This window comes from Phyllopteryx taeniolatus, chromosome 5 (assembly GCF_024500385.1).
Source record: "Phyllopteryx taeniolatus isolate TA_2022b chromosome 5, UOR_Ptae_1.2, whole genome shotgun sequence".
NCBI classification, from domain to species: Eukaryota; Metazoa; Chordata; class Actinopteri; order Syngnathiformes; family Syngnathidae; genus Phyllopteryx; species Phyllopteryx taeniolatus.
Window position 1 is genome coordinate 4,270,786 of NC_084506.1, and position 13,252 is coordinate 4,284,037.

Sequence of the window (13,252 nt, forward strand, 5' to 3'; positions counted from 1 at the left end):
TCGACAGGAAGTGGAGCGGCTGGAGCTGTGGTGCAGCATAAATAAATAAATAAAAACAAAATACAATGATTTTCAAATCATGTTCAACCTATATTTAATTGAATACACTACAAAGATAAGATATTTAATGTTCAAACTGATAAACTTTATTGTTTTTAGCAAATAATCATTAACTTTATGGCTGCAACACGTTCCAAAAAAGCTGGGACAGGGTCATGTTTACCACTGTTTTAAATTTTCTTTTAACAACATTCAATAAACGTTTGGGAACTGAGGACACTAATTGTTGAAGCTTCGTAGGTGGAATTATTTCCCATTCTTGCTTGATGTACAGCTTCAGCTGTTCAACACTCTGGGGTCTCCGTTGTCGTATTTTACGCTTCATAATGCGCCACACATTTTCAATGGGAGACTGGTCTGGACTGCAGGCAGGCCAGTCTAGGACCTGCACTCTTTTACTATGAAGGCACGCTGTTGTAACACGTGCAGAATGTGGTTTGGCATTGTCTTGCTGAAATAAGCAGGAGCGTCCATGAAAAAGACGTTGCTTGGATGGCAGCATATGTTTCTGCTAAACCTGTATGTACCTTTCACCATTAATGGTGCCTTCATAGATGTGCAAGTTACCCATGCTATTGGCACTAACACAGCCCCATACCATCACAAATGGTGGCTTTTGAACTTTGTGTCCATAAAAGTCCGGATGGTTCTTTTCCTCTTTGGCCCTCAGGATAAGACGTCCACAATTTCAAAAAACAATTTGAAATGTGGACCACCTGTTCCCAATAAGCCAGTTTACCGGTGGGATGTTCCAAACAGGTGTTTGATGCGCATTCCTCAACTTTCTCACTTTTTTGCCACTGCCTCAGCTTTTTTGGAATGTGTTGCAGCCATAACATTCCAAATTAATGCTCATTTGGTAAAAACAAAAAAAGTTTATCAGTTTGAACGTTAAATAGCTTGTCTTTGTAGTGTATTCAATTAAATATAGGTTGAACATGATTTCATTGTATTCTGATTTTATTTGTTTAACAACGTCCCAAATTCATTGGAATTAGGGTTGTACATTAAAATTTGTCAGGGTTATAACAACACTCTAGTTCATCAAATTACATTTGTTTTCACTTTACATGGACTGTTACGTTTTATGGCTGCAATAAAATCTGGGGGATTTATATCTTGTGGATTTTTATAGCAATGATTACTTATTCATTATACTGCAATTTCTCGTGTATAATGCAAATGTTTTGACCCCAAAAAATGTCAAAAGTCAATAGTGCGCATTATACATAGGTATGGGGGAAAACGAAAAGGTTCACATTTTGTAAATGTATGCTGCCTTCTAGATGTTATGAAAAAGCTGTACATTTTCATTCCAGTATGTCACCGCCACCTAGCAGTTTTGAAAAAGATGTAGCCTACACTTTCATTCCAGTATGACAGGGGTATGTATGACTGCGTATATGTACAGTTGTGCTCATAAGTTTGCATACCCTGGCAGAATTTGTGAAATAGTTTTTTGTTTTTTTTTAAATACAACTGATGACTGAACAACAACCATCATTAATTTCTTTATGGTTATGTTTTGTTTACTGATAATGATTTTCTGAAATGCGTTACAGTTTAATTTGAAACCCATTAAAATAAAATTAAGTGCCCTTCATGTTTTCTTTAAAGAATTGTACCCATCTTACACATTCTGCCTGGGTAATCAAACATGTGAGCACAACTATGTGTTTTCTCATTTACTAAAGAAACGTAGAGCTGTGAATGTCCAAATAAGAGCAAGTAAATAAAGTATTACGTGTTCAAATAAAGTGCTTAACTTGGGAATAATTATTCGAAAAAAACTAACAAAATACAGATAATACTTCGTTTTGATCTTATGGGTAGGAGCAAAATCATGCATTGTAAAAAGGCATTAGACATGAGTAGAAGGGTTTTCCAGAATTTTGAGGTCAACTTTGGGGGTGCGTATTATACATGGGTGCGCATTATACACGAGAAATTACAGAACTTGTTTTTACAGAAATAGTTTTTTGCAGATTTTAGTTTATTGCAATCATCCAAAAAATGTATCATCCATCCATTTTCTTTACCGTTTATCCTCACAAAGGTTGCGGGGTGCTGGAGCCTATCCCAGCTATCTTTGGGTGGGAGGCGGGGCATACCCTGAACTGGTCGCCAGCCAATTGTAGGGCACTAATAAACAAACAACCATTCGCACTCCCATTCACACCTACGGGCAATTTAGAGTCTTCAACAACCTACTACGCATGTTTTTTGGGTTGTGAGAGGTAACTGGAGTGCCCCGAGAAAACCCTTGCAGGCACGGAGAGAACATGCAAACTCCACACAGGCAAGGCCGGGATTTGAAACCCAGTTCTCAGAACTGTGAGGCAGATGTGCTCACCAGTCGTCCACCGTGCCGCCCAAATATATCATACTTACTAAAAGATGAGAAATAATATTCACTTACACTAACATGCAGATGAAAATTCACAATTGGGTCTCAAAACATCCAGGGCTTGAGCCGACGTGATTGAAAACTGAAACTACATGGGTCTCTGCTGTGCCCGCCGATCAATCAGCCGATTATAGTGCATCACCGATAAATCAACATTGGTCAATATGTAATCGATGTTTTAACTTTCTTGCTGCCTGAAGATTCTGTCGCACTGCTTGTGTGTCCTTCAGGACTTTCTGTTAAATACCTTAATTCATGGTTCCATCAATCACAGCAACTTGTCCAGGTCCTGAAGGATGTTTGGCTGTTGGTATGATGTTGTTTTTCTGAAATGCTGTGTTACATTCATGCCAATTGTAACGAGATACACACCTTCCAAAAAGATCAGCTTTCGTCTTGTCTGTCCATAGGATATTCTCCCAAACGTCTTTGCAATCATTCAGATAAGACAAAAGTAAGATTAGCTTTTATGTTTGTTTGTTGATTTATTTATTTATTTGTTCAGCAGTGGTTTTTGCCTTGGAGCTCTGGCATGGAGGCCATGTTTGCCCCGTCTCTTCCTTATTTTGAGTCAATAAACACTGACTAATTGAGGCAAAGAAGGCCTGCAAGTCTTTATGTTGTCCTGGGTTCCTTTGTGATCTCCTGTGTGAGTCTTCGCTGTGCTTTTGGGTAAATTCTTGTTGGCTGACCACTCCTGGCAAGGGTCACCACTGTTTCATGTTTTTTTGCATTTGAGGATAATGGTTCTCAGCATGGTTCGATAAAATCCTGAAGCTTTAGAAATGGCTCTGTAACCCTTTCCACACTGATGGATATAAATGACTTTATTTCTCATCTGTTCTTGCGTTTCTTTGAATCATGGCATTTTGTTGCAGCTCTTTCAGATCTTTTGCTGACTTCATTTTGTCAGACAAGTTCTTTTTAAGGGATTTCTTGATTAAGGTCTGGAGGGAATCGAGCTTGGGTGTGGTCAGAGAAAATGAACAAAAAAATGTAAATAGCCCAAGTTAATTCATGATTTAAGAAGAGCCCACCAGTCTTGTTCATTACTTCGCCTCACAGGGCCAGTTAGCTTTGATTATTTTTTTCCCCTTAATAAATAAAATTACCATTTCAAAACAGCATTTTAGGTTTACTTGGGTTATCTTTGTCTTATATTTACATTTGTTTGATTTTTAAACAAAGTGGGGAAACTATGCATAAATATAAGAATTCAGAACACACTATGAAGAAGACCAACAATGGACCTAATTTTCCCTTACCCGGTCCCTTCTGGTGCCAGGTCAGGAGGTGGTTTGCTCTGTGTGCTGGTACACAAAAGCTGCCTCCCGTGGTCACACAGGCCAAAAGGCCCTACAGGACTCCTCCTTCAGCTTGTCAGCATACCTCACCTTTTACTGATCTGATTTACCAGTTAGTCTACGTTCCTACCCTCCTCTCTGGTCACAAGCTTGTGGTAGTGACCGACAAAACAAGATCGTAAGCGGCCGAAATTTGTTTCTGCTGCAGGGTGTTTAGGCTTTCTCTTAGAGATGGGGTGAGAAATTGGTCATCCAGGAGGGGCTCACAGTATATCTGCTGCTCCTGCACCTCATGGCACCTCAGGAGGCTACTCCTGGTAGAGTCCATGGTTAGTTGCTTTGACCCAGAACATAGTGAAGAGACTGCCTCTGACTCTGGCTAGCCTGGGAATGCCTCTGAATCTACCAAGAAGAGTAGTACAAAGTGGCTAGGGACCGGGAAGTCTGGGTTTCTCTTCTAAAGCTGTGCCCTGCAACCTGACCTTGGATAACCAGAGGGTGGATGGACGGATGTTAAAATGGATAAACGTAGCAGCTATATCAGCAAAGAGCATCTATTTAATTTTTAAGTGATGGTCAGGCAACACTGAACTACTATCATTTCAAAGCCAAAAGCTTTAGAGGATGACAGGGTGGACAATTGCACAAGACAGCCCCCCCAAAACCTGCTGCACTCAACAGGGTTCTAAGTGTACCATAATTATTGGAACATTTCAACTTGAAAATTGCATAATATATCTACTTCTAGTGACTATTTTTGATTTTCATGGTCATGTTTACTTTGCACTCTTTAAAACCGAGTGCTTTCAGAAATAATATTTTGTGTGAAGGAGTATGTTTTTGTGTTTTGTCTCTAGCTGGGAGCAGAGGGTGTTGCCTCATGGTAGAGTTTACTACGTAGACCACAACACCAAAACCACGACATGGGAGAGGCCGCTACCACCAGGGTATGACATCTTGACTGTCTTTTATCCATGTTGATAATTGAAAACAAGTGTTGTAATAATAATAATAATAATGTATTATACTTATATAGGGTTTTTCATGATACTCAAAGACACTATACAATTGTATACATTCATTCACTCCACAGTCACACTCAAGTGGTTGTATGCTACTTGTGTAGCCACCGCGTCCCTGGGGTAGTCTGGCGGAAGTGTGGCTGCCATTCTGCGTCTACGGATCCTCCAACCACCACCAAACATCCAACCGCATTCATTGATTCATGGGCAATGTCAGTGTCTTGCCCAGGGACGCAACAATGAGATGTGCTTGGGCGGGGTTACGAACCGGCGACCCGGCGATGGTTTCAGGGCGTACACTTATCTACTGCAATACGCCGCCCCCTTGTATTCATTAAAAAAAACTGTTGTCTTAGCTTCAGTACAAACTTCATTTCCAATGAAGTTGGGACATTGCTGTAGGAGGAGGGGGCGGTTTCCCCCCTCTTCTCTGTGGTCTGCCAAATAATCGAGCCGGGCCGGACCCGCAGGAGTCTAGCCCTTCACAGACTCTGGACATTTTTTAATACTCACAATGTACATACTCCACACATTGGGCACACTCATATCTCATTCATGGTCCCCTGAGGGACAGGCACCAGGTATGGTGGGGTCGGCGCCAGGCCGGGTGCTGACACATCTGTGCTGGTTTCCGGTGTGGTCGCACCACCCCTTCACTGCTCTGCCGGTCCTCCAGTTTTAATTCATCATACGCCTGTCTGTGGGGGAGGGGCGGGGTTGGGCTGGGGAGAATACTTGGCTAGGTGTCCTGGCACTCCGGCCTGCTCTCTGGTCCCCCATGCTTTTCTCCCGCAGATTTTTAATGATCTTAAACATTGAAGTCGGGAAATTATGCAAAAATATAAGAATTTGAGAAGGGAGCCAATATTATTTCACAGCACTATAATAGTCCAAAGTATTTGAAAGTCCAATTTTTTTGTGTACATGCGCAGAAGCGATGTGCAATAAATCCAAATGGCGGCGGAAGTAAACAAAACCATTGCAGCGCTTGTCAGAATAAAAAAGTACATTGACTTGTTTTCATTCGAATGTGAAAATTCAGATTTGGTGGTGTTGTTTTGTATCTTGAACCTGGAGTTTACCTTTAATTTCTTTGCAGGTTGTTCTTGGCTCTTTTGTTTCCATTCTTATTATCCGTCTCTTCAAGTTGTCATCAATTTTCCTGCTGCGGCCACATCAGGGAACATCAAGCTTCTTAGAGATGGTCTTATAGCCTTTACCTTTAACGTGCTTGTCTATAATTTTCTTTCTAACCTCCTGAGACAACGTTCTCCTTTGCTTCCTCTGGTCCTATCTCACCAAACCGCACAGGGATTACTGGCACCCTGTAAATCAGCTGACTGACTGATTATAAGTTTAAGGAACCTTTGATGCTAATTAGAGGACACACCTTGTTTGAACATGTCCCTATGGTAAAATTATTTACAATATTTTCTAGGGTACCATCATTTTTGTCAAGGCCTGTTTCATGAGTTAAAAAAAAAAATAGATATGTTGATCTATATAAAGACTGCACCATTGAAATGAACTAAATATAAATTTACTGTTATATAACTTATATATGTTTTTTTTATGCTTAAGTTTGTTAATTTTAGGTTTTGCACAATGGTCATAGCACCAGACTATTGCAATATTAGTCATTCGAACTGCTCTAAGTGCTAACTCTGCATCTGTTTGCACACTTGTTTATAAAAAAAAAAAATTAAATACAATTTTTAAAAAATGCACCGGCATTACCAGATAACTAGCAACCCTTTATAGATCAGTGGCTGTTTTTGTCAATGTCTTTATGTCTCAAAAGTGTTCTCTGTCAATTCACTGTCTGTTGTCGGACTAGAGCGGCTCCAACTACCAGAGACAAATTCCTTGTGTGTTTTTGGACATACTTGGCAAATAAAGATGATTCTGATTTTGATGATCAGAAAAGTACCTTTGATTTTGATACTTATGTACGGCACACGTTAAATAACTTCAAACTTTTATTCAAGTAATATTCTACAAACTGGCTTTAACTTTAACCAGTTACCTTCTGTCAAGGTACTCTTTGTGTCAAGTATTGCTTTCAAATACTTTATGCAAGATTATTTGTGTCCTTCTGTCTTTTTCCTCCCACACGCTTCCCATTTTTGTTTATGTTCCTTTTGTTGCTCATGCTTTATAATAGCAGCTGTGACAAATTTAAACATCGCACTTGTACTGGAAACACAATCTCCTCTATTTACTCTTCAGCTGGGAAAAGCGTGTGGACCAACGAGGGAGGTTCTACTACGTTGACCACAACACTCGAACCACCACGTGGCAGAGGCCCACAGCAGAGTCTGTGCGCAACTATCAACAGTGGCAAAGCCAACGCAACCAGCTGCAGGGTGCTATGCATCAGTTCAGCCAGCGCTTCCTCTACCAGGTAGTCCAAGCCTTTACCAACTTTCCCTGCATTAACTCAATACAGTGGTTGATTCATCAATCAAACCCCTGTTATGAATTTTGGCACTCAGCTTCTTCTCAGAGAGCAGCAAGTTGTGAAAAAAGTTCTAAAATCTTGAATAATTGGACATCTGCATCAAAAAAAATTAAATAAGATAAAATTTTATTATTTTGTTAAGGTTGTAGTGAATTATCCCTTCAGTAAACTATGCACAGTACAATCCGCTCTTATGAACTGCAGTTTTTTAGTCTTGCGCTTAGGCTATGCACTCAGGGCAAGTTAAATGAAACAAAACAGCTTTGATGCTGTTGCTGGGTTTCCCCAAATTATTATTGTGATTGATTTGATCACTGTACCTCGTTAATGTTAGTTTGCCTCTTCCACTAACAAAACACAAAATTATTATTTTTTTTGTTGTTGGGCGGGGGGATGGGACAGTGGGGTAAGCATACGTGACGTCAAGCCTTGCGATACCCAGAATGTAATGTGCCATCCAGTGTTGAAATATTCCAAGAATTAACATCCTTATTATGTTAATTCTCAACTCAACTTTATTTATAGAGCACTTTAAAACAACCACAGCTGCACACAAATGCTGTACATTATATTTCATCCACCCATCCATTTTCAGAGCCGCTTCTCCTCACTAGGGTCGCGGGCGTGCTGGAGCCTATCCCAGCCATCATCGGGCAGGAGGCGGGGTACACCCTGAACTGGTTGCCAGCCAATCGCAGTACATTATATTTGTATTACATATTATATTAGTGCATTATAATATTTAGGGGGAGGTTTCTGTTTGTGTTACCAGTAGAGCGTTGAATGTGTTCATTATTTAACTGTCACATTCATGGTTGATTTATGTTGCACTGTGATTTTTAAGTAACCATGACTTTAGTTTGTATATGACTTCCTGGTCAATTCCGCGAAACAGACAAGTCCAATAGGATGTTGATTGTTAAAGCAAGCCTCAGAAATTCTTGAGTATCAATAAATTTTCTGTGGTGGTGAGTGAATACGGGATAGGGCATCTGCCTTGGTGTTACGGGAACCGGGACGGAAGGAGAGACTGAAATTGAACCTGCTGAGGAATAGCGCACAGCGAGCTTGTCGGGGATTGAGACGTTTTACAGAATGGAGGTAAGCGAGGTTTTTGTGGTCTGTCCAAATGAGAAACGGTTTTACAGTCCCCTCCAGGCAGTGCCGCCACTCCTCCAGAACCCAGACAAATGGCCAGTAGTTCTCGGTTACCGACATCGTAATTTCTCACCGATAGACGACGGGGAAAAAAAGGCACTGGGGTGTAATTTCTGGGTCGTTGGGATCCCGCTGCGAGAGGACAGCTCCGGAGTCCGACCTCCGGCGTCAACCTCCACCACGAACTGGAGGGAGGGGTCAGGATGCCGAAGAATGGGAGCATCGGTGAATATGGATTTGAGTTTATTGAATGCTTGAGAGGCTGCCGGGGTCCACTGAAAAGGGGAGCTGGTGAATGTGAGGCTGGTGAGGGGAAGTGCGACCTGGCTGTAGTTGCGGATGAATCGACGGTAGAAGTTGGCAAAACCGAGGAAGCGTTGGAGGTCTTTCCGGGTTGTGGGGATTGTCCAGTCGGTGATGGCTTGTAGCTTGGCGGGGTCCGGTTGTAATTGTCCTTTCGCAATGATGTAACCGAGGAAATGTACTGAGGAGAGGTGGAACTTGCATTTTTCCAGTTTGACGTATAGACTGTTCTCGAGGAGGCGCTGGAGGACTTGGCATACATGGACGCGGTGTTCTTCGGTGGAGCGGGAGAAAATGAGGATATCGCCGAGGTATACCAACACGAACCGATTCAACATGTCGCGGAGGACGTCATTAATGAACGTTTGGAAAACTGCGGGGGCGTTGGTTAATCCAAACGGTATGACCAGATACTCGAAAGGTCCGAGAGGGGTATTGAAGGCGGTCTTCCATTCATCCCCCTCTCTGATACGGATGAGGTGGTAGGCGTTACGGAGGTCCAATTTGGTACAAATCTGGGCGTCACAGAGTAGTTCAAACGAGGGGTCGATGAGGGGAAGCAGAGATTTATTCTTCACGGTGACATCGAGTCCTCTGTAGTCAATGCATGGGTGGAGAGTGATGTCTTTTTTTTTTCTCCACGAAGAAAAATCCAGCCCGACCGGAGACGAGGAGGGGCGTATAAGTCCAGCAGTCAAGGAGTCGCGGATGTAATCCTCCATAGCTTTCTTCTCGAGACAGGAGAGGTTGTAGAGTCGGCTGGTGGAAAGTGGAGCTCCCGGCAAGAGGTCAATGGCACAATCGTACGGGCTGTGGGGGGGCAGGGAGACAGCCAAGTTCCTGCTGAGTACTGGGGATAGGTCATGATATATTAGTGAGAGGTCCACCGGGGTGGCAGAAGGTGGTGGGTCTTCAGATGGTGTAAGAGCAGAGAGCAGACAGTGGGAATGACAATGAGGGCTCCATCCTGTAATGGATTAATGAGTCCAGTTTATGGTGGGGTTGTGAAGTCTGAGCCAGACTTGGTATTCCAAGTAGTAGGGGGTCTCAGGGGAAGGAATGACAAAGAGTGAGTTGTTCTCGCAATGATTGCTGGAAAGGAGGAGTGTGATAGGTACCGTTTGGTGGGTGATAGGGGAAATGATTCGGCCATCCAGGGCTGTGACTTTCTTAGGGGATGGAAGTGGTTGGAGAGGGATTTGGAGCTGGTGAATTATGGCTTCATGAATGACATTGTCATCAATCAATCAATGAGGGCAGTGATGGGGGTGTTATGAGCAGGAACTATAATGATATGATATATATAAACGAGGAAAGACACAGGAGTCAAAAAAGGGAAGCGACGAACAGTGTAGCTTACTTGATATAAGTGGACCGTGGTACCGATGGAATAGCTGCAATACTATAACGGAACTGCAGGGCAGTAAATGACATGTTTTTGTGCCTATGTTTTGTCTGTGAAAGAAAATGGTCAACGTACACACAGAGCTGCACAAACAACCGGAAAGGATGTAATTTTCTCTTGCCAGGCAAGTATCAAGAGCATTAACCTCATCCTCAAATTCTTATCCACAACTTTTTTTTTCACCCGACACCAACCAATCCACTGACCATGTGCGTGGAGAGTGATCCGTCCTGATTACGGATAAAGGTGATCCGTTGCACCACTACTGACAGGGCTGTCAGGTGAATCTGCTATACTTTTTCTTTTGCAGAAAAATAACAGACCTATCATCTACACTGTAAACTCTGCAGTTTACACCAGTGGTTCTCAACTGCTTCGTCTCACTTTCGCAGACACGTTTTCAATGGGTCGCAGGAGTTTAACTGAGGAAACAAAGAAAATGAATGAAATGCCCGCTATTCACACTCCTAAACGTAGGTGGCAACGATGCCCTGTAAGGCTAATGGTCTCCTACCACTTTACAGATCGAAGAAGAGCTATGGTTCGTTTTCAATATCGACACCCTCTTAAAATAATGGCCTAAGTAATTTTTTCACATTTTTCTGAAAAGACAAAAAACTGAGCCAAATGTTGAATAAATGAGATTTGTTAATGATTTCACTCAAAAAAGTAATGATAATAGATAACTATTGACATAGTAGTAACTATCAGTTATGTTATGGAAGAGGAATAAATGAAATAAATAAATAAACTAAATGCTGAGGAAATATGTGCATATCCTCACTTCTACCTCCAGCTCCTCTTTGCTGGGTTCTTGACTGATGCCGATTAATGTGGCAAATTGTCAAAGAAGTGATGACACGTGACTGGAATGCACTGTTTCATTGACTTGAGGTCCTGGAACTTTCTCTCCCTGATTGGCAGAGCATTCTTATCCATGCCATTGCCTCATTTGGCACCTGTGTCCTCTGTGGCAGTTCTTCCCACTCAGAGTCCTTAGAGAAGGACAGCTTGAAATGGACCTTGCCTTCACTGCTAAACTGAAGTGTCCGAAAATCATGCACGGTCGGATCTCCAGCTCTTTTGCCTGGTCTGATGCTAATGAAGTAAGATCTATTCAGTTTCAGGAACTCATCATGTTTGAGTAACTTCAGATGGTAAGGTGATTGCCTGATTCTTGCAGTAACTGAAGATATCAGTAACTATTTTGGGTTCAATAGCACGATACATGCTGGCACACTCCATTTGTGTGAGCCCTGCAACAAGGTATTTCTGTGTTAATTGGTACCCTATATTTCCTTGCAATCTCAGAGAATGCATTTGGCAAACGTGTTGCGGTTCTGATATCCCCAACCAAGTTCTGGTTGGTCTTTGAAGGTTTGCAAATACATCGCTACTGAGGTCCCTCTCTGATTCGTCCCAAATGTAGCAGTACCCTTCCTTTGATCTCAAGTTGAAGAGGGTGAAGTTATGGACCTGCAGTTTTGTTTGGTAATACAGACTGGTAGCTTTGGTTTTTGGGCACAGCAGCACAGCATTGCAAGTCCATTGACCAAACAGACTCATCATATTCGACCTCACTAATATTAGTCTGTTTGAATGAAACGCAAACATCACACTGATCTTTTCGCAGACTGAATATAGTTAGAGTAGTTCTCTTCATGGAACACATCTGTGAAATATCAAATTTGACTGCCACCACTCCAGCATTTGGAGCTGCCTGTTGATATTTCGGCTGTAGTTGGGAGATGGTTGTGCCTGGGTGAAGGAAATTCTTGTCTTTGTAGGTCTCTGTGCTTATGCAGTAGTGTGACTCAACAGTGGGCAGGTCCCTCAACCAGTCCTTAAGGAAATCCTTGACATCAGTTTCAAGCTTTTGCGTACTTGCCATTGTAGCAGACATGCATGATCCACAGTTGGCACCAGCAACCCCCACCCACTGATAGTTCTGCATTCCTGCCTCCTGACCCTCTGAGCCAGCCTGTTTACACAAGACCATGTACAGTAAGCCTGGTCCCCTTATCAGCTGGGACACAGACCAGTCATCAAACCTCCCCCCCAGCCATCCTGAAGAATGTCACCAACAAAGACCTTTTTCCTGCAAACTGATTTAATGACCAAGAATTTGAGAAACCTGCTTTTCAAATGTGAATTGTTCAAGACAGATTGACAACAATGGAATTACTATTTGCCGCCTTTTTCAGAAACAAAAATTCAGCAATGAGCTATGTTCTTTTGAAGAGTAAAAATGCATGCAAGGCGCTGCCAGGCCCATCTAAAACATTGCTGGAACATGGGCGACACCCGCTGGTGGTGTGGAGAGTTACCACAAGCCACGAATCACTGCCCACAGCTTTCACCAAATTTAAAAGTCTGTTTGATATTTTACAAACATTGCACGAATGCTCCCATGCTCATAACACTGTCACTAATTGTTTTTCCCACAGGTCTGCTGCTTAATTCTGTTGTCAACCGAATATGCTTGTTTATCTCCGAACAAACACAGAAAGGTTACACAAATGGACATTGTGTTATTAGCAACCACACAGGGTTGAAACACTCAATTGCATAGATTAACCATGGTGGGTGACAATGAAAAAGCTGGGAATCAATTAATTCCTTATTCCACTAGTTTTAAAACCACAAATAATTCTAGGATGGAAATTCAATACTGAAGGCGTGGCCTGTATTCCCACTCTTGGTCCTTGGGACTGCCTTTTTGCCTTGATACAAAAGGCCAGACCCTTTTGTTCTCTTGGCCTTTGGTCCTTCTGCTCGCACAAGACGCTGGCGCACAGCCAGGGAGCCCAACCTCTCACCACAAGATGGTGGAGACGCACTGAACCTTCCCCGCTGTGCCGATGAGCGCGGACCGCAGATACACTCTGCGCACGCCCCGAAACTACACTTTTGTGTGTGGGGCAGCTTACGGATAAAGATCCAGCCCAAGCTTTCCCTGAGCACGTGGCGAACAACGCCACCCGAATCTCTCTGGCCACCCTGCACTTGAAACTCCTTTTTGCTTTTTTCTTCCTTTTCTTCAAATCCACCTTTTCGGCAACCCTGCCCATCCATTGGGAAGACCCGACCAGCCTCACTAAATTCTCTTCTACGCAATGCGTGTACAGCTTC

General features: G+C 42.6%; 1 protein-coding gene across 5 annotated transcripts in view; it reads left to right on the forward strand.

Moving 5' to 3' along the window:
- The window catches only part of wwp2 (WW domain containing E3 ubiquitin protein ligase 2), a 118,569-nt gene that overhangs the window by 45,753 nt on the left and 59,564 nt on the right, over positions 1 to 13,252 (forward strand). For all 5 annotated transcript variants that reach the window (XM_061775243.1, XM_061775246.1, XM_061775247.1 and 2 more), the window contains 2 exons: positions 4,629 to 4,718; positions 7,023 to 7,197. In XM_061775243.1, the coding sequence (XP_061631227.1) occupies positions 4,629 to 4,718; positions 7,023 to 7,197 (265 nt within the window). The remainder of the gene's footprint in view (positions 1 to 4,628; positions 4,719 to 7,022; positions 7,198 to 13,252) is intronic.